This window comes from Rutilus rutilus (assembly GCF_951802725.1).
Source record: "Rutilus rutilus genome assembly, chromosome: 2".
NCBI lineage: Eukaryota > Metazoa > Chordata > Actinopteri > Cypriniformes > Leuciscidae > Rutilus > Rutilus rutilus.
This window is the reverse complement of record NC_140210.1, coordinates 9,471,107-9,493,441: the sequence shown is the minus strand read 5'-3', so window position 1 is coordinate 9,493,441 and position 22,335 is coordinate 9,471,107. Positions and strand designations below refer to the sequence as shown.

The 22,335-nt window shown below is 34.8% G+C and overlaps 3 protein-coding genes across 5 annotated transcripts in view; all 3 read left to right on the top strand.

The window, feature by feature from the left end:
* The window catches only part of dmd (dystrophin), a 106,412-nt gene extending 105,346 nt beyond the window's left edge, over window positions 1-1,066 (top strand). For all 3 annotated transcript variants that reach the window (XM_084395699.1, XM_084395700.1, XM_084395701.1), the window contains one exon: window positions 872-1,066. In XM_084395699.1, the coding sequence (XP_084251825.1) occupies window positions 872-969 (98 nt within the window). In that variant the 3' untranslated portion in view covers window positions 970-1,066. The remainder of the gene's footprint in view (window positions 1-871) is intronic.
* A 2,890-nt stretch (window positions 1,067-3,956) lies between these two features.
* Window positions 3,957-10,639, top strand: crfb15 (cytokine receptor family member B15). The gene is made up of 7 exons (XM_084402121.1): window positions 3,957-4,188; window positions 6,247-6,364; window positions 6,617-6,786; window positions 7,360-7,514; window positions 7,697-7,856; window positions 8,111-8,241; window positions 9,790-10,639. Exons 1-7 carry the CDS (start codon window positions 4,053-4,055, stop codon window positions 10,147-10,149), a joined length of 1,230 nt encoding a protein of 409 aa, XP_084258247.1. The 5' UTR covers window positions 3,957-4,052; the 3' UTR covers window positions 10,150-10,639.
* Window positions 10,640-11,683: 1,044 nt separating this feature from the next.
* cfap221 (cilia and flagella associated protein 221) lies at window positions 11,684-21,894 on the top strand (the record flags this gene model as incomplete). Its single annotated transcript, XM_084402767.1, has 22 exons — window positions 11,684-11,813; window positions 11,968-12,068; window positions 12,424-12,510; window positions 12,770-12,865; window positions 12,958-13,058; window positions 13,625-13,728; window positions 13,905-14,064; window positions 14,285-14,405; window positions 15,059-15,188; window positions 16,593-16,695; window positions 16,811-16,898; window positions 16,985-17,068; window positions 17,332-17,427; window positions 17,612-17,702; window positions 18,358-18,455; window positions 18,667-18,747; window positions 19,609-19,716; window positions 19,845-20,015; window positions 21,002-21,160; window positions 21,380-21,480; window positions 21,577-21,657; window positions 21,753-21,894. The coding sequence occupies 22 exons, from the start codon at window positions 11,684-11,686 to the stop codon at window positions 21,892-21,894; spliced, it is 2,433 nt and encodes an 810-aa protein (XP_084258893.1).
* Between the last annotated feature and the right edge of the window lie 441 nt (window positions 21,895-22,335).

Sequence of the window (22,335 nt, the reverse complement as noted above, 5' to 3'; positions counted from 1 at the left end):
TTCTAAACTAAACAAAATAACGTGATTTGCTCGAGGTTCTGGAAAATTTTTAATTCCTGTGGTCTATTTAAAATAAATCAGTTTGAATGAATGATTCAATGACTCATTCATAAAGACTTCACTTGCTTCATTACTGGATGAATCAGCATTTTTGAACAAATCTCTTAAATGAATGATTCAATGACCTACATTTTTAACAGTCACTTGTCGCCACCTGGAGTCATAACAATGTAATTGATATAATCTTAATTTGAAGTGCCAAGTTTCTTTCAAAAGGCGTTTATCTCTACTGTAGACATCCGTTTTATATTCCAACTATAAGCTTTCATCCCAGTACTTCTGTGATAATATATACACAGAAATAATGATACTGTGTGGTTGGAAAGACCTACAAATGACAACTGCTCTCTCTGGGTCAGCGGTGGCGCAAACGCAGTTCTGAATGTTCCAGTGTGATTTTGTCAAAGGTTTAAGAGACATTGTCATTTAGGAATAAGATTGCGAGATCGAGATCTTTTAACAATTAATTGTGCAGCTCTAATATTTATCTTATTATTGTTCCTCATATCCCTACTGTCAACACAAAAATCCCACATTTACAAATTTTTATTCTGGGAAAAATCTACTTTTCTTTGGTCTTGATATCAAATTCACCACCTAACAGAACACCAATGAAGGAATGCCATTTATATTTGGTGTCGGCTTATTATGCAACGATATAAGATTGCACAAATAAACACCCAAACTCTTAAAACGATCTGAATTTTGTATTCAGTCTGTTCCTCTACATTTAGCAGTTTTACATATAATGTATTGTTGCATTGCGTGTTCCGACTAGTAATATGAAACCTGGTTTTTCCTTTTCCCGCAGGTCCTAATGTGGGAAGTCTTTTCCACATGGTTGATAACATTGGACATGCCATGGAGTCGTTGGTTAATGTAATAACCGAGGAGCAGGATTTAGACTGAAGATGTCTTCTCCTCGTTGCATGCTTTTGTAGTGTCAACAACTGGACAGGATATGTTTACAATGGGAATATCAATAAAAATCTATTTTTCTGAAGGATCGCGGTTCCACATTGTAGATTTGATCTTTAGTAGTTTCAGTAGTTTCTTACGGAGAGTCTAGAATTGTTATTAATAAAAAAATAAAAAAGGTTTTTAAACTTCTATGCAATTGTACAAAAACAGAACGAAAGGTGCGTGATAACATGTAACATTGCGTGCCATGTCTTTGTACAAAGTGGAGCGCATTTTAAAAGTGTTTTATCTAAATGGGTGACTGAGTATATGCAGGGGTGCTTTATCAACTAATTTTGTTTGTAACAAAATAACAAATGCATATTAAAAGGCAAGTCCGTTATCTGTGTGTGTGCAAAAAGAGTGTATGAAACATGTCTTTGTGTGTCTTTATGTTCGTTTTGTTTTTTCCTGTATGTAATCCGGCCCATTCAACTACCGCAGTCATCGTGAAAAGAAAACCGATGCCCTGATTAAAGGTGCAGTAAGTGATTTCTGAGAATCATCGTTGATATTTGAAATCAACCCAAACAAACACAGCCCTCCCTTCATTGCACCGCCACCAAAATGCACAAACACGCAATGCAGGAGTGGATGTCTCTTTATCATAGCAGAAGCGATGCAAAATAATGCGAAGAAGACGAACGAAATGACAAGGAAGGTCAAAAAATGAACATACAATACACGAGTATATACAAGCAGGAGTTCGTTGTTAATCGCCAGCAGCACACACTCAAAACCAATGTCACGTATGAGCAGAAACAACACAACCTCTGTGTCCATTTCCATTTCCAAGTCTTTCATTAACATGGTTCCTAAAGCTCTTGTCTGATCATAACCCTTCTTTTTCCAGTGATATTCCTCTGAGCTTTTCTCTTTTGTAATGTCTCTCAGCCATCTCTCTTTCTACAGTCTTTCTTCAAATCTCCCTCTTGCTCACTCTCTCTCCCCTCCCACATCATGAGTGGACACGCCCCCTGCTGCCGATTGGCTACAAGTGTGTTGTGGCGCTCGGTCCGATCCACTCTCAGCAGCGTTTCTCAGAAATCGCTTACTGCACCTGTAAGGTTAAATACTGTCTACCTCACAGAAATGCCCGTCCTCCATGCTCTGTCCATGTTTATTAATGGAGCAATAAGAATCGTGATCATAATATTTATGAATTATTGACAACTTCCTGGCCAGAATATTGTCCACAGTGTCCTGCTAGAGACATTTTAACCCATGTTCCAGAATGATCATTTATCTACTGCTTGAATCGTATGGTGTTAGTTATATTTCTGTAAGTAACAAAATAAGAGAAAAAGATTTTTGACAGAATTAGGGTGTTTAAGCAATTCAGTTTGAAACTAAAGACAAATATCCTAACGATTAACCTCTAATGATCATCACCATCTTGTAATACTAGAATTGAATCGTACATGAAGGGCCATGTTGTCGTTGTTCTAGTTATCCAATGTCTGACTTTAAATGTTCATCTGAGGTTATTTATTGACGTTGACATCTAAAAATGCAAGCAAACAATAGCACGGTTTACAGAAATCCACTTGAGATGATGAAGCGATACAAAATATGCCGCTCTGCATTGTTCTTTAACACATCTGAGTTTGTTTTTGTGTCTTTTTATTAAACCTTTATGCTTTGTGTGAACAAATATATCGAAATAAATGATCATAATGTATATGTATGCACAATTTATGACCGTTACAATTACAAAAGAGTTTTGCACCTTGGGAGATGAGCATGTCCAGAGTACTGCATATTTATTTCTGAGATGTGCTGTTTGATTCTAACTCTTGTTCTGAAATCCTACGTTTTATTTGTAATTACAAAAGGAATATTTTACCAGACAATGAAATGTAATTGTGGTTTTATTAACTTGCCACTGCATTAGTTGATAAAAATGGAAGCACATTATGGCCACCGTTTGTCTGTTTCATTATGGATTCACTTTGCCAAAAAGCAGGTAATTGATTGCATTATCGTCTGAGATACTCAATATCTCTTATGAAAATGTATAGGGGAAATTAAATGTTAGATATTTAAGCTACCGTGTGGCTTTAAAAACAAGCATGATGGTTTGTGTGAAATGCGCAATAAATAGACAAAGTAAAATAACAATTACATTTAAAATTCTTATCTGCTTAATATTACAATCTCTAAATTTAGAGCTTTAGTTTTTATTTTATTGTTTTATCAGTTGAACAATGGAAATATATCAAATAATTTTAAACTATGTAATGCTTCAAAAAGACGACTGAATGGCGAGGTAAGTAGCCACTCCGGGGAAGTGTTGAGTCTGTTAACTTCCAAACCACAGGAGTTTCCCTGTTTTTTTTGTGTGTGTGTTTTTTTTACAGTCTATGGTTTTTTTCCCTGCTAATCAAGAATTTTACTGTCCAGGAATGAATGTCACTATATTCACACACAATAGAAATGGTTAAAACGTGACTTTTTATGAAAGAAAACATAAAATATTTTTAGAGTTTGTCAGTCTACATAAACATTGAAATTTATTTCAGTGTTGACATAGGACAAAATAAAGCAAAAATACATTACACAAATTAATACCATTTTACTAATCAGCAGAATTGCTCGCAGCATTTTTTTTTTTTTTTTTATCATTACGCGACTCTGTGGAATACTTGATTCTGATTGGTCAACCGTGCCTTCAGGTATGTCATTCCCAGATAACACATAAAGCCAAGTCCATGTTTATGTAATTAATGGATTCTGTTAGCTTAAAAAGATATTCAGATGTTTGTGTAATGGGATTGGGGAAACACTAGCGATTCTTTCTTTGACAGTTGTGCTACCAGTGATATGTAACGCTATTTAAAACATTTTTGTTAGCTCATTTAGCACTACAAGGTTCAGTTGAATGTTTGCATTTTAACCTTGTATACTATAGTCAATTAATGACCTTAGTCTGTAGCTAAACACGTTTTGTGGTTGTTGGTATTTTTTTTTATCCCCGTCTCAAGAGGAAGCAGTTGAGTCATATTGCTTCTGGTTCCTCTAGACTTGAGCACATGACAAATAGACTGAGGTTTAAAAGCTCCCCGACTCGACTTCCCACATCAGTGATGTTGTCAGTCATGTTTGTGAAGCTCAAGGTGTTGGCTCTCATATTCTTTGTGACCAAGGATGTTCACCCAACCTATTCTGGTCAGTATTGTTTGCTTCTTTATAATTATTGCTTTTAGGTAATATTTTGAAATTAAACAATATATTTTTTGTTTGTTTTTTGTACTAAATCATTTTGTGTGTACTTACTGTACTTAAACTGTACTTATTTTCATTGACAGTATTAAGACTGCCCTTTACAAAGAGTTAGATGATACTATAGTGTATTAATATTGTTTTAAAAAAAATAGTATTTAGACTTTTAAATACTGTAGTAAAATGTGCAGTACTTTTACTTTTACTTTTATTTTGATGGTCCCCAATAGACCTTCTACTAACCATAAGTACCGTTGCAACTACATGTCAACTACCAGTCATTAGAGTAGCCTATTAGTAGACTGTCAGCTTAATATCTGTTGATGCTCCCCCAACAGACATTCTCTGACTATAAGTAACAGTGTATCTACATGTCAACTTATTCTGATAACCCGAACCCTAACACCTCACCTTAAACTAACAGTCTACTAATACTCCATGATGACAGACATGTAGTTGCAAAGTCAGTTAGTAGAATGTCTAAAGTGGACCATCGAAATAAAGTGTAACCAAACTTTTAAGTTGAAACATTTTATCTTGTCATCATAATGTTGATAATTACATTAACTTAATATTGTATGTAATTTAAACTCAAATTTCTGTTAATTGATTAAAAAATGAAGTAACTTAATAAATTGATAACTTGGGGAAATTAGGCATGTGGATTTATAGTGATGTTAAGTATCATTGTATTTGTGTTTTAGAGAAGGGGAAATATCTGTGAGTGTTTAACGTTGTGTTTGACTTCTAATGAAGGTCTTGTAATGTAGAATTTTTTGTACTAATATTTAACTTGTTCATACTGTGATAGCTGTGGATTTTAAATGAAATAGAAAAGATAAATTGGTTCCAGGGCTACAACTGAAGAATTTTTTTTTTTTAAGTTACAAATTAGGTTCTTCTAACTCTCTGTAGTTTGTTGGATGAACTTAATTTCATTTGAAGTTGCAAAAAGATTGATACATTGATCCAAAAGATTGATGAGTGTTGCATTATTTTATTTTTATGTTGAGCCAACACTTTATTTTTAGAGTCTTTGTATTAGGAATAGTGTAGTTTTTTTATAAACTACATTTTTCAAGCAAAACATTCATTGCTTTTAAATGGTAAAACAACAGACGTGTTCAAAATGATTGAAAAGTAGTCTAACACGGATTGTCTGGTTGTTAAAGGTTAGTGGAACATTTACATAACCAGTGGTTACACTGCTGCACGACACCTGTGTGAACATTTAAAGTTAATTCTGTGAACAGCATCATTTGTTTCTTCAGAAATGTTTTTATTAAGTACAGTGGGTTTCTAACTGGGTCGTGACCTACTAGTGGCTAGCAGAAAGGAAAAAGAAATATGTAGGCTAGCACAAAGTTTAAGTAATATGGCCTGTTCATGCAATGTCAGAAATATGAAAAATGCACTTTAGCAAAGTTTGTTGGTGGACGTAACTTGTATTTACATATATCTAACATGATGCACCACAACTGTCAAATTGTAATAGCATTGGGCCTATTGTATTGAATGTAACAATATGAAAAAAAAGATAATGTTAACTAAAATGCTAACTAACCTTTTTTTTTTTTGTGGGTGTCAAGTTTGATCATACTTCTCTAGGTGGGTTTTAGCATGAAAAAGTTTGGGAACCCCTAATCTAATGCAATGACATTCATACTTAAACATCCAAATACTTTATGGCCCGGTTTAACAGACAGGGCTTAGACTAAGCCAGGATTGGGCCTTAGTTCAATTAGAGCATTTAAGTAGCTTTTATACAAGTGCCTTAGCAAAAAAAAAACATGACTGGTGGGCATCTTGAGACAAAACAATGAAAGTGACATATTTTAAGATATGTCAGTGCAAGTTGTTTTCAGTTAAAACAGCTCAAACATGCATTTTAGTCTGAGACTAGCTTAAGGCTTGTATGGGAAATATCTATGACATTATTAATTCTTTATAAAAATTCTCTATATAATGTATTACTGACTGTGGTGATACTCTGTTTTACTTCAGAAACAAAGCTGGCTGGACCCCAAAATGTGAAGGTGACCTCCATCAATATGGGTGCAGTTATCGAATGGACATCTCCACACAATAACATGAGCAACGTGACATACACGGCAAGATATATGTAAGTACACTCGAAATGCATCTTCAATACTCCGACATGGAAGAAAAATATAGCAAACAAAATGCTTGCACGCCATTATAAAATATACCCATCGTAATGTGTTTGATTGCTATGAAAGTCACTGAACTATTGTTCTACTGGAATCTGATACTTCTGGGCTTTTGCAGAAGTTAAAAACAATAGGCCTATTCTTTACCTAATAACATATTTACCTAACATTCTTTGTGATTGTAATCTGCCCTCACCTTGCAGCCTGAGAAATGAAAACGTTTCCCTCTGTGTGAACACCAAAGAGCTGAAATGTGATGCTGGAGAGCTGCCAGCTATATTTGGGACCTACATTTTCCAAGTGCGGGCAGAGTATCAGAAGCTGTTCTCTGAGTGGGTTAATAATACACGCCCATTTATACCTAATAAGCACAGTAAGTGTGAATCTGTATTTGCAGCTCTTAGTTTGCGCTATACGCTCTGTTGTGTTTAAGGTGCAGTAAGCGATTTCTGAGAAACGCTGCTGAAAGTGGATCGGACCGAGCGCCACAACACACTTGTAGCCAATCGGCAGCAGGGGGCGTGTCCGTTCTTGATGTGGGAGGGGAGAGAGAGAGCAAGAAAGACTGTAGAAAGAGAGATGTCTGAGAGACATTACAAAAGAGAAAAGCTCAGAGGAATATCACTGGAAAAAGAAGGGTTATGATCAGGCAAGAGCTTTAGGAACCGCGTTAATATTAGAAAAGCTTTCCAGTGCCGGAAAGAGGAAGGCCTGAAAACTGACGCAGAGGTTGTGTTGTTTCTGCTCATACGTGAGTAACATTGGTTTTGAGTGTGTGCTGCTGGCGATTAACAACTACTTGTGTACTATATGTACATTTTTTGTTCTTCCTTGTCGTTCTTTGTCATCATTATCTTCAATAATTCTCAGAAATCACTTACTACACCTCTAAGTCAATATAACATTCATATGTAACAATTATTTAAACTGCTTTGCTCCCCTGTAGGTATCATAGGACCCCCTACTGTGCGTCTTGTCATCCGAAATAATAGCTTGGATGTTCATGTCCAGCCCCCAGTGCTGAAAGTGAGAAAACTTTCACAGATATTTTCACAAGTGACCTACGGCATCAGATATTGGACCGGAGACCACGAAGATGCGGTATAAAAATGCTTATATTCTTCTGTATCATTCTGTACAGCTTGAATTCTCAGACATATTTGCTGTACTATTAAACTAAGGGCTAAATAACTCAAACTAAAACTGAAATACAAATGATTAAAAAAAATATAGAAATATAGTTATCTTCAAAATAACCATAAGATGATCTGTGTCCCTGTTAGGCAGTGATGAGGAAGGTTACTGAAACCAGAAAAGATGTTAAACTGACTATTAAAGGACTACATTCATGGAGCAGATTTTGTGCTCAGGCACAGGTGCTTTCCACAGGCTTCACAAATGTAGGACAGTTCAGTGATGCTGTGTGTGTGACCAACATACCTGGTAAGTGTGTCTTCATCTACACCTGTCACTCATATCACGAGATGTAATAGTATACTATATAAAACGATATAAATGCATAGATAATATTGTGCTTTACAATATGATATTTTCTATGAACAAAATCTGCCTTCATTCAAAAACTGCAGATAGATACAGATCTCATCTTCTGTTAAACTAAGAACCAACATGACAATGGTGCTGCTGGTGGTGATGATGATGATTGTGTGTGTGTGTGTGTGTGTGTGTGTGTAAAGTGACACCAGTGCTCATCAGCTGTGTGATAGCTGCTGCCGTCCTTCTTCCTCTGGGAATGCTGGGCGTCTGGTTCATCTATAAACTGTACAAATACCTTTACCCTAAAACCAAAATGCCAGAACATCTCAAGGTATTTTTATATTTTCAGTTTTCATTTTTATTTTAGTTTTAGTTAATTTACTACTTCAATTAGTCCCACTTTATATTAGGTGTCTTACATAAAAAAAAATATTCTTAAGTTCAATGTTAGGTACAACTTATTGTGTTCATGTTGTATTATTTAAACACTTTTTCTGCTATTGAGGTGAGATACGGGTAAGTTAGGGACAGGTTTGGCTGGTATGGATAGGTTTAAGGGTGGATTAAGAGGTAAGGGAAGGGTCAATATAAGTACGTTGTAAAAACGTACACAATAAGTGCATTGTATCAAACTGTTCATTTATAGGTACAGTATAACTTTTGAAACTGTAACTGCATACATTGACAAATTATCTGTTCAATAAAATACCATACTCGCCTGTTGAGTAATAAAAACACCATCTCCGCTTATCTTTTACAACATTTCAAATCCCTCAGTCTCGCCATCTCCGAAAAGCCAAGTTAATGTTGATTCTTGTTTTATTACCAGCTCTGATGTGTTCTCTCCTCTGTTTTTTTTTTTTTTAAACGGGTGATTAAACGGATTCCCTGTAGCCGGAGCAACTTTTCCCTATTTACGAATATGACAAGACATGCACGGGCGAGTAACGCATGTACGCAATTTCCCACGAAAACCATCCTTTGGCAGGTCTAAAATATACACTTAAAACAGGCTATACAGGCTTAATGAGTCCGAAATTCGCATCCGAAATTTTCGCACGTTAAAAAATAAATACGACCTCACGTTATGCCTCCGAAACTTTCGTCCGTCATAAAGAAATTCGGATCAGGTTCGATTTTCTGCGTTTTTCGCATCCGTAGCCAGCATTTTGAATGGTGTTTTGACAATTCAGAGCCACCGAATCACGAATACGAAAAAACGCATGCGAAAATTTCGGACTCAGGACCTTTACCCTGATTTATAAATGGATAGTTCCGGTCCTTGATTCTGATTGGTTGAGGAAAGCTGTTCGAAGCCGTTGTAAATTACTCAACAAACACACACCTGTGACCGCATTACATTAGTATTACTGCGCAACTGCCGTTTGTGATTCTTTGTTGCTGCATGTGTTGCTTGGCAACCTCTTTGGAACTACATTGCTTGGCGGAGGAATAAATGTGTTGTAACGTTATATTTTTTGTTGCTGGTGTTTATTTTATGAATAAAATAACTATTAAAATGAATATTATTATGGAGTAACCGTTTTATAAAAGCAATAAGCCCCTTGAAGCCGTGTTTTACAGTGAATTTAGAACAGCTAAGGGGCGTTGTTAGGCACGACACGGAGCGAGGATTGATGATGTATTGACTGTTTTTTTTTTTAACAAAAGAAAGTTAAATATTGTACCTATAAATGTTAGTATATTGTATTTAAGGACACTTAATATAAAGTGGGAGCCTTCAATTCAAACATATTTCAGTTATTTTATTTCAGCTTTACTGAAAATGTTTTTTATATATATATATATATATATATATAGTTTTAGTCAAGAATAACAACACTGTTTAAACCATATTTTTAATACTGGTTCCTTCTAGAATCTGTTCGTACCATCATCTTGGAATCCTGAGGCAACCCAACATTCTCCACACCAGAAAGAACAGCATGATAAAATCAGTGCCATATCTAAAGACCATCTTTATGAAGCGCTCAGTGAGAAAAGCAAGATCTTAGAGGACAAGGACTCTGGGATAGCCTGTGATCTCGGCCCAATACAAGAGGTGGAAGAGGACTACAAACGGCTCATACACATGAAAACTGCACCATCATTTTACCCTAATCATCTCTACCCGTTATGCTCGAATAACACACTACTGACTCATTTAAATCAACCCCACTTTGGAGGCTCCACTAGCACTCAACCTTGTTACTACAACATGGAATGTCACCAGCTCTGAGCTGAAACAAACTGAATGTATTTGCTGAAGTCACCAAAAAGCTGAAATGTATTTACTTAAGAATAATCCAAATTTCTGCAGCAAATATTAAATATATAGATATGCATATGCAGTGGTGAAATGGCTGTCTGTTGAATGTATATAATTTCTTGCATAAAATGCTGTTTACTCATGCTAATATTAGACCGAATGTACTTTTTTGAGAAACTGTTATTATCATTGTATGGTTGTATTGCTATTATTGTGAAATGTAAATTGAAACAAGAGTTGGATTTCTCTTCCTTGAATTACACTTCTCTTTTAGCCCAGTTAATTAAGTTATAACACAGTTTTATGATGTTGTTAGCACTGAGCTTCACGCGTGCATCTGTTCTGCAATAGTTAAATTATATTTGTAATAATTGTACTAAATATCATTTAGGTCTATAAAAATATCTTGTCAATTTTTTTGGTTTCATGAAATAATAAAAAAAAGGGTTTTGAGCAACTTCAAATGTCTTTTTTTTCCCCCATTATAAATACATATAAACGGACGCTATTAACATTTCATCATAATTGCAAATATAATGTTTGTATTTCCACAAAAAACAAAGTTTCCACGACTTTCCAAAATAATTGATTACGTTTGTCAGGAGAGAGAAAGATGTCAAAGCCGTTTGCAGTTAATTCGTGTTTTTGTCATTTACTGACAGGGTAATACAAGTTACAACACAATATATAACGTAATAAGTGTGTATACATTTTTATTTTGTGAACAACTTAATTTGCGGTGTTGATAACCATTGGTCTATAATAATATTTTCTATAAATAGTTGTTTGGCACTTTTCTTTTTCTTTTTTCTTTTCTTTTTTTGTGGCAACTTCAAATGTATTTTATTATAATCTTATATATAAACATAAGAAGTAGGTGAAACAATAGAAAGAAGAAAAAACAAGTTAAACAGATGGACCTTTAGACCTTTTTGCTCTTCGTAAACTCTCTTGTTGTCATGGTGATGGTATTGTTGACGTGACTTCAATGGAGGATCAGCAGGTAGCGTTACGTTGTTTGAGTTTCTAGTGAGTTTTTTTGTCAAGTGCGTTTTGAAATATGAATTTCGATTCAGACAGAATTGAATTAACAAACAAACGAATACTTAAGTATTTAAAATAAAACACTCCTTTTAATGGCGACGTTGTGTGTTTTACAGTGTCGTCAAAATCTAACGTTAACTTCCGGTATGTTTTTAATAACAAACCATTCATTGGAAATTTCCTCAGTTATTTGCTCTAATATAAATAATTGATTTATGTTGAAGCTCTAAAGTTAAGCAGGAGAGATGGGAACTTATATATTTATATAAATTACACGTACATAAATAAACACCATGTATAATAATTATACAAGACTTTGAAAAATATTGTTTAAGAGAGTAACGTTTCAAGACTATTGAATGTCACACTGAAGGATACTGCTTGAAATGGCTTGTCAACTATCCGCTCACAGGTGTAGATTGTTTGTTATGATCAAGAATCTCGGTAAAGTCCAGTTGGCATGGAGGTGGTTCATTCTGCCTCAGAGACTTTCTCCAAGAGTGTGAAGAAGAAAAACTTACTTCCTCTAAGCCAGCTGCTGGAGGACACCAGAAAGAGTGGAAATGTCCCCCATCACCTTCTGGAAACTAGTAAGTAACACTGTTGTTGTTTTTAAAATCATATTTATTTCTTAAACATTATATCTTTTAGCAGGCCACCAACAATTCTTGTATCTTATGAAACTGATAAACATTTGTCATTTCACATTAATGTATAAATGTGTCTTTGAATGTTATCTTTCAGGGGTGTTTGCCAAACTGAAGAGTAACAGTATAGTTCAAGCCGAACCATCAGAGCTGCACTTCAGTGGCTTTGAAGTAGGAAAGGATTATAGAAAAATCCTGGTTGGTTTGGATTTTTTTTTACTTTGTTCATATTCTTGCTAAAACCGAATAGAATACATGTTTAGTGTGAACTGAAGTTTTTTTTTCCGGAATGTTTCGTGACTCATGTAATGGTTAGATAATGTGACTTGTTTGTGTCATTGGCCTGAAACAAAAAATAATAATTTATTATTTAATTCTAAAGACTTGACTGGAGACTCCATTTTCTGATTCACATTACAAAATTTCCACTGATAGTACTCTGCGGTCAGAGGGAAACATCTCATGAGTTGTAGCTGAAAGCGACATTACAGAAGAGGAAGAATATGAGAGGAAGTATGATGTAATGACAAAAGCTGTTGTTTTTTTTCCCAAGAAACTTGTCAATGTCTCCTCTGACGTGCTCAGTGTCCACATTTTACCCCCTCAGACAAGGCATTTCCAAATTAAGTACACCAAAAAGGTAACCATCTACTGGCTTACAAAAATCACTTTTACAGATAGGCTTTAAAAATTGTATATAATATTCCTGATTATTTTAGTTTCATGAACAAAACCTGTCAAGAAATGATTCAGGGCTATATTTCTTTATTATAGTTTTATTTTATTATTATTATTTTAAATAAATGTTATTTTTGCACAAAGAAAATAAGGCTTATTTTATGACCGTTAAGATTATGAAATTCACTCATATCATGATGTAGTCCCTGTTTTAAATGCAGTGCCGACTGGTTCCGGGTCTGGCTTACACTGTTACAGTGCTCTTCCGACCGGATGAGTGGCGTTACTTTTCTGATAACATCAGGATTCATGGCATGGTAAAAACATGTTTTTGTCTACTATTTGGCCATCCAAGTTCTGAAAGGACTCAGAACAGCTATGATGTGACTGTGTTTTGTGTTTGTGTCAGGGAGAGGAGAACTTACTGGTTCCTGTTCATGCGTATCCTGTTATCAATGACCTTCACATCCCATCTCACATTATTCTTCCCCCAGTGCCTCTCGGGCAGAGGTATACAATAATTATCATATTACACCAATAACGTGTAAAATAACTGTATGATAACATTGTTGTTATAAAATAACTTAGATATATGTAGATACACACTATTGTTCAAACGTTTGGGGTCATTTAAAAAAAAAAAGAAATTAATACATATTTTAACAAAGATACATTACATTCAATCAAAAGTCACAGTATAGACTTTTACATTGTTAAATAAATGCTTTTTTTTTTTTTTTTACCTACTATCCTGAAATAATTTTTTTTTACTTACTATCCTGAATCCTGAAACATTTCCACAAAAATATTCAACATTGATAATAATAAGAAATGTTTCTTATACTTATATATTATTAGAATGATTCTGAAGGATCATGTGACACTGAAGACTGGAGTTATGATGCTGAAATTCAGCTTTGCATCACAGGGATAATTTACATTTTAAAATACATTCAAATAGAACACCGTCATTTTAAATTGCAAGAATATTTCACAATATTACTGTTTTTACTATATTTTTTAAGCAACTTTGGTAATCATAAGAGACATAATTTGAATTTCTTTTGCTTTTATAGTGCCAGTCATGTGATTCCACTAGGCTGCAGTTGTCCAATAGACTTTGAGTTCCAAGTGCACTGCCTTGAGCCCCATAAGGCCTTCACTGTAAGACCGCTGTCAGGTAACCAGTTTCCTTCACAATCGACATATCTGCTGTTAGAGAGCAATGGAAACCAGTATAAGTGCATAAATACTGATAGAACTCTAGATGGTGATCAAACATATACTGGACTTACTTTTTATTTCATTTACTGTAACATCAATATAAATAACAGATGTTATCCGTATGTTAATCAGGGATCATTCCAGCAAATGGAAAGACCACGTTAAAAGTGACATTTACACCTCTGCGGTATGGTACAGCTGACATCACATTACAGCTGATCATCTCTCAGTTCAATTCCAAACCTGTCATCTGGACAGTGACGGGTTCCTCATCTCCATACCTGCTGCTCAGGTAATACAACAGGAAAAATAAAAGATTGCATTGCAATGCACTGAAAACACTCATAACACCTTAGTAACAAAATAGGAACATGCTATGTTCTTCTTACAATAACATTTACATCCTAAAAATGTTAATGTTATTGTAAAAAAAAAGTAAAATGTTGTGTAAATGTCTGAGGTCAGATGCTTTTGCAAAAACATTAATGGCATTTTTGTTCTCTATGCCTCAGTAAACCTGATGGAAATGGTGATGATGATGATCATTTTGTTGAAGAACGGAAGACTGCTGATGGAAAATCTCTGGCTGTTACATCCTATCATAAGCTGAAAATATCTCCTTCCTTGGAGAAGGTAAGAAATTATGTTATTGTTCTTGTTTTTATTTATATTCTGAAAAGATCAGTTTCAACTATCAAGTATTTCAGTGCTGGTTTGGAATGACAGCCAAGCCATGCTGTGTACCAGCAACAATACTGGTCATCCAGCATGGTCCTTTTAGCTGAGCAGGGCAACCAGCACCCAAAACAGAAAGTCGTGCTTGTCTTTTCAACTGGGTCTAAATGGTTTTAGGATGCAGGAATTTGAATTAGCTGAGGTCAGTTTCATTTGGGGCCTTTAAAAACAGTAGCAGAGAGGTTTGTGTGAGATTGAATTACAAGTTTAATTTTGTTGTTTGCACTGAGCTTACTGAATTGAATTAGAATTGACTGCATACCCTTTCAAATGTGGGAAACACATACACAGAATTACAATCATAAGGCAGCAAAGATTGTAACTGTGGTATTGTTTGGTTTTGTTTGATGTTTTTATTACTATATTAAAAACTCTATTTGTTTTATTTAAATCAGCAATTTATGTAAATAAAATTATATAAATCAAACGGTAATGTAAATTAAATGATAATGAAGTAATGAGTGTTGGTGGTAGTAATAATAATACTAATGAAAAATTCTTGTTGAAACTATCATGCATACAATCACATTATTCTGTTTTTACTCTTATAGGGCAGCAAGAAGAAGAGCAAACCTGATCCACAACTGCAGGTTTCCACCACAGATGTCACCACTCATGCAGGACTGGTTAAAATGCTTCTCCAGCCACAAGACAAAATAAGATACAAGGACCTCCGGGAGGGTAAGAACACCACAGTACTCATCCAGAGGGCCTATGAGGTGCATGTTAACAACTAAAACCGTGGAAATGAAAGTTTGGCAAAGGCAGCAACTGACATGCTGGAATGCTGATGTGTCCACCAGGCTTTTTAACTTGCATTGGTCAACCAGCTTCAAAGACCAGTGTTTTTGCCCTTGAAGGCCCCAATTTACTTGATGCTAAATTTTAAATGTCGAAAATTCTTTTTTTCGAAAAAAGAATTTCGTAACCTACTGTTAGCGAACATCCCGACACTGTCCACACTGCTGAGAGCGAACTTAAGATGAATATGTAAATATGTGCGCTTTCCTCTCAATAACAAAATAAACACACACAAAAATAACAGCGGTGAGAAAATAGGTGTTAAGAAAGCATCTGATCATAGCGATGTGGATATGTTTGCACAAGCTCTGCAATTTGACACTCCAGTCAAGTCAAGTCACTTTATTTATATAGCACTTTATACAATAGATGGCTTTAAAGCAGCAGCTTTACCATATTAAACATGAAAAAACTGACAGTGTTGCTTTCGATTAGAATTACAAATTCATTTATTACTATAAAGCGGCTCTCCAGTGTGTTCATGTTTTTACTCACGGATATCTGACCTTGACAGATTGAGCAGAAGAAATGAACCGGAGAAGAGTTCCACATTAAAGAAGGCGGAGGCACGGAGTACACTATTGCGTAATCGCTTTGGCAAGCTGTTTCAAACTCCCAAAACAAACTCCAAACGAACTTTGTTTTGGCCAGATTTTTTTTTCTAAATGACTTCACACGAGTTCGTTCTTCGATTTCGCTTAAAGTATATCGGGGCCTTTATGGCGGTTCACCAGCATCTAAACAGCACTAAAAAGCTGACCGGCATGGAAATTGTTGCTGATGTGATCAAATCTGGTCCTTTCAGCAGAGTGGAGTTTAGATAATAATAAATAAAGTCCCATTTTATGCCCCTTTTGCAAGTTACCCAACCTGAAAATGGCCTTTTACAGTGGTGCTTTTCTTGATTTCTAAGGCCATTCTTTAGCTTACACTGTATGTACCACTTTATTTTGTGCTGCCCTCATCAGTCATCACTCTGTATAATTCTAGTAAAATCTGATGACAGAAGTAGAGATGAAAAAAGTTTTTTTTCTTTTTACCTGACTCTGTCAGAAAACAATTCTTACTCACTGTGGTGTGTATGATGCCAAATATGTGATATATCACAATAACAAAAACATTGAATTATAGACTGACTGTTATGGCTGAAACACATACAGAATTCAATTTTAAAAGATTTGGATTAGATTTGTAAAACAACATACAACTAATCAAATATGTAATGATGTGATCAGAAACCACAGTTATTTAATTCAAGATACCCATATGTTTTATTTGTTGAAGCCATGTCTTATACCAAGGTTGCAGACCAGACAAGAGAGATGAAGGAAGCTGCGTTTTTAAAGAAGGTCCGACAAAAGGAGGAGAAAGCCAGTCATATCCACTGGTGTGTTACTCCATGTGATTGTATAACATATATGACAGATGACATTTTCTGATTTTAAATACAATATAATAAAGTGAAATGCAAAATCCTTAAAACTAGTGTGTTTTATCCTTAGGCAAGTTGATCTGGGTGACGACCCATGTTCAACCAAACAAAAACTTAAAATTTTGAAGGAGCAAGATGAGGCAGTTGCTGCTTTCAAAGTAAGCCAGTGAATTTGTTTGATTCATATAAAATACTTTTTGTCACTTTCCACTGAATACTTATATACTTAATATGTGTGTTTCAGCTAAAATACAGTGGTGAGTCAGTGGCCTCTTTAAGATCTTCAACGAGACTTTTCTCAAGGCGAATTTTACGAGATGCTGGACAGGTACGTGCAAGTCTTTCTTATTGACATCTTTAAAAAGCATGTTTTTAGTCTGTATCTTTAGTTTAGGCTCTGTCCTAATTTGCATGCTTATATTACATAGTACATAGTACATAGTTTTGAGTAGGTAGCAAGTAAGTATAACAAGCTCATATCATAATAAAATTGCGTATTGATACCATTTGTCACATACAGTTAGCATGTAAATGTTAGCATCTAGCGGAAGTCATTATATTCAAATTCATATCTTGTGCTCTGTGTTATAGTTCCCAGAATGCACTGCTGATTTCATCAGGTATGGCACTGGCCAGCTGGAGGTCAGACAGAGAGCACTCAGACTCTTCCAGCAGGCTGCTCGAAAGGTAACATAACTCAAAACTGAACCTTATTAATGTAAATTAATCTGAATGTTATTAAACTATTATTTAAAGCATTACTACGGTGCTTGTTTTCAACTCACTGTGCTGATTATCTATATAAAATGTGTGACAGTATTGCATACTCATATATGTATAATAACGTTACATTGTGTTGTGTTTAATCGAGGTTGTTCTTCAATGTCGTATGAACAAGAGGCTTGTGTCATTAAGAGAACTTGTTCGCAAAACCAGGAGTCTGCAGGGAGATAAAGAATCAGGTTGGGATTTTATTGTTATTATTTTAATTAATACATGTATTAAGCAAGGGCGCATTAAATTGTATAAAAATGACAGTAATGAGTTATACAGGGTTACAAACAATTTCTTCATCAAAGACTCCTGACATTTTTTTATCACTGTTACAACTGTTTTCAACATTGGTAATAATAAGAAATGTTTCTTGAACATTAAATCAGCATTTCAGAATGATTTCTGAAGGATCATGTGACACTGAAGACTGGAGTAATGATGCTGAAAATTCAGCTTTTTCATCTACAGGAATATATTACATTTTAAAATATATTCAGATAGAAATCAGTTATTAAATCGTAATAATATTTCTTTATTACTGTTTTACTGTATTTTTTTTATAAATTAAATACAGCCTTGGTGAGCATAAAATACTTCTTTCAAAAACATTATTATAAAAAGCCTATTGATATAGTAACAGAGACTACAATATATAAAATATGAACTAATAGTTTGCAAATTATTTGTTAGTACTTTATTACTGTATACTTATTATAAAGTGTTACCAATTTTTTTTTGTATACTCCAGACTTTTGAACGACAGTGTATATTGCTATTATGTCGTAACAAGTCATATCACCAAAATATATATATTTTTGATATTTATCTGTTTTTTTGTTGTAGATGGGGATGAGAAGCCACACTTTTTTAAGCTGACACCAGAAAAACTTCTGCCCATTACCTTCAATACATTTATACCTGAAGACCAACCTGACGAACTTGTGAGAGACTGTTTATGGTTATTCTTGTATGACACAATTTTGATGCAAAAACTAGAGTTCAGTATTTTCAGTTACTGTAAATAGAATTGAAACCTCTGAAAGGGCTGCATTTGTTCGACAAATGCCAAAAAGTTTCAGTTCAACATTTGAGATGTGCAATATCAAGGCAAATTTTGTGGCATTCAAAGCAGTGTTGTGTTGTGGCTTTCAGGCTGTGAATGCATTGGGCCAAATTCCTGTAAGAATGCCTGAAGCAGATATGAAACTCAGGACTCCATTGTTCGATCTAAAGGTACGGGAAGAAAGCGCTTTCCCCACTACTTTATTGTCTGGTAGGAAATTTTTTGGCATGTAATTTTTCTTAAAGTTCCTGTAAATGTCCGCTTTTGGCTTGAAATGTCATATGTGGTTTTGTAATACGTATACATTTATAAAAAATACAAGAGTGATGTTCTTATGTGAATGTGTGTGTATGGTTGAGTGGTGAGACGCAAAAATAAATTAATAAATAATTACACTTTATTTCAATGGTCCACTTTAGACACTCTACAAACTACATGTCAACTAACTCTCAGAGTATTAGTAGACTGTTAGTTTAGGTGTTAGGGTTCGGGTTAGCAGAATAAGTTGACATGTTGTTGCACAGTTACTTACAGTCAGAGAACGTCTGTTGGGGGAGCATCAAAATAAAGTGTTAGCATATATTAAGCAGACAGTCTACTAATACTCTAATGACTGGTAGTTGACCTGTAGTTGCAAAAAGTACTTGTAGTTAGTAGGAAGTCTGTTAGGGGACCATCAAAACAAAATGTTCGTAGGTATTAAGCACACGGTCTACTAATACTCTAATGAGAGTTAGTTGACATTTAGTTGCAAAGTTACGTGTAGTTAATAGAATATCTAAAGTGGAACATCGAAATAAAGTGTTACCAAAGCAGGAAATGCCACATGATGGCCATTTACTAATCCAAAATGGTGCTGAGTTTATAAATGACAGTAGTAGTACTGTTTTAATGATATTTAACCATACATTTCATATCATACATTTTAATATTTATTTTCCCGAGTTTCCCTTTAAAACATGATTCCTCATAATGTGATCCTTTTAACAAACCAGCCAGTATAATAAAAATTGTGCATGTCTATTTTTAAGGTTCCCCAGCGTTACAGATTGATGGGTTACCAGCCATTATCTGTCTATGATGCAGCAGCAACATTCGTTCCTCCTGACCTGTGTAGGACATTACGCACCGGAGCACAGGTAAACGACATGTTAATGGGTTATTTTTAACCATAAAATTATTCATTGTTATATTTGTTTACATTAAAATAAATATGGAAACAAATCGAACTATTGTGTTTTGTCTAATCGGCATTGTGTTGTTACAGGATGAGCTGTTGCCTGTGGTGACATGTCCATCTGTAGAGCTCAGTGATGATGAGGAAGATAAGAATCCAGAGGACGATGATGGATCACGTCAGGATTTAGGTCCCACACTTAGTTTCAGTGCACCTGAAGCACTTCTCAGACTGCCCAACGCCCACCCTCTCCGGATCTTTGTATGTTTTTTGAGCCACCTATCATTATCTGCTGAGAACGCCATGCCTATACTATGAAAAAAGCAGGGTTGTTATCATTAGCTTAAAGTAGAATCATTAAACAACCTTTTCATTACCTGAAATAATACATTAAAATTAAAATTACACTAAAATAAAATGTATTTTATTCTATTGCAGCTAGTTGCCAAAGCAGCATTTTTCTATTTCATTTAGTTTCACTTGTACTAAGATAAATTCAACTGGTAACACTACAATAAGATTTCATTTATTAACAATAGTTACCTATGTATAAGTTAACATGAACTAATAATGAACAGTAGTTCTACAGCATATATTAATCTTAGTTCATGTTAATAATTTCAACGTTTACTAATACATTTTTTAAATTAAGAGTTGTATTTGTTAACATTAGTTAATTCATTCTGAACTAACATGAACAAACGATAAACAATTAGATTTTTACTAACAAACGTTAACAAAGATTAATAAATGCTTTCAAAAATATATTGCTCATTGTTAGTTCATGTTAGTTAATACATTAACTTAATGTTAACAAGTGAGACCTTATTGTAAAGTGTTACCATGTAACTGAAAATGAAATAAATGATTAAATACTATAATCTCTCTCTCTCTCTCTCTCTCTCTCTATATATATATATATAACCCTGCACAAATATGACAAAAACAACACAATTACTATAACTTACCTTGAAATGAAAATGGAAAATATGAAAAATAAAAACTAATTCAAAATATAAATAAAAACGATAATTATGTATTGATATGAAATTATACTAAAATTACACTGGATAAAGTAGTACAAACTGTACTCATTCACAGCTCTATAACCTGTCGGTTCTGCTTTTGTGGGTTTTTTTAACATCTGAAGTTTTGTATTATTTAATTCTGACATATCATAGACATGTTTGAACATGGCTCAGTCTTACATTGTTTGAATTAATATGATCTTTTTTCATTTTATTTAGAATCCTGCACCGCGTGTTTATGCCTTCAAACCAGCTCCACTTTACCTGGAGTGTGACCTGGACTTTCATTTGTGTCCACTGCCACGATACACTGTCCCTAAGGGCAGTGTCGTGGGTGTGCATGCCCCTCAAACACAGAAGAAGTTTCTAGATAGAAAGGTTTGTTGAGACATTTTTTTGCACATCGTTCACAAAGAGCAAACTCTCAATTAATGTGGCTTTAAAATGAAGTTTTATATCATGGCTGCCTGGTACTTTATTACTGTCTAAAACGATCAGCATCCAGGACAAAATTATTTGTTTTATAACATGTAATTTAATGTTATTACTAAATATACATTCATCCTGTAAACATTTGCTTAAAAATATCAAATGCAGGATATAATCAAAGGGATTATGATGTGGAAGAAGTTTCCCTGTATGGCCTTAAGCACTTTGTTCAATATTTCGACTCTAAGAAGCGACTGCGCCCCACGCATGTAAGTATTGCACGCACTCATATAAACATTCATTTGTTGGCTTACCTCTTTTTTACACATGCAGTATTGTTTTATATCTAGGCGTGACCCGTTCAGTGTTGTCCTGCTGCCTGTGGAGGCCCCTCCAGCTCTTCAGGGTCTGCCCGACAGCATCAGAGACGAGATTCAAGCTGGAGGGTAAATATAGATTAACGGCAGCTTGAATAAACCCTCCGTTGTTGATTGTTTGGGACGCCATTTACAGATTCATGCTGGTTTGATTTCTCTGGCAGGTCTGAGAGCTCAGATCTTTGTCTCACTCCTGAGATGATTGAAGCAGAGTTCGGTCTGTCTGCGAGATCTTCAGCTACATCTGTTAAAGAGAATCAGGATGAAGGCAATGGGTTGGTACAATGGGTTATCAAATTTAATTGAGAATTGCTAATTGTCTTGTGCTTTATCATGCCCAGCATCATAATATGCCTACTTTCATACTATATGGTTGGCAAAAAACAGTATGTGAGCAAAGTAGTTTGTCTGAATTCATAGTATTCATAAAATAGAAGCTGAAAAGTACCCAGATACACATCCACTGGACTCTTTAATATCCCATGAGGCAACGGGAGGATTTATGAATAGTAGTGAAGCGACGGAACAGACGCTGTAGGTCACATGATAGTGACAACATGGCGAATGTAATACATCCGAATTTAATTCATACTATATAGAATGCACTTTTTTAATGGTCACGAAGGAAGTTTCAAACCAAACGTAGTTCCTGCTAGACCGCGATTTCTGTCATTTTGAGGTTGACATATGGTTGAATAGAAACATAAACCTAAATCTTCTCTGTCTGCAAGTCTCAGAACTCCAATA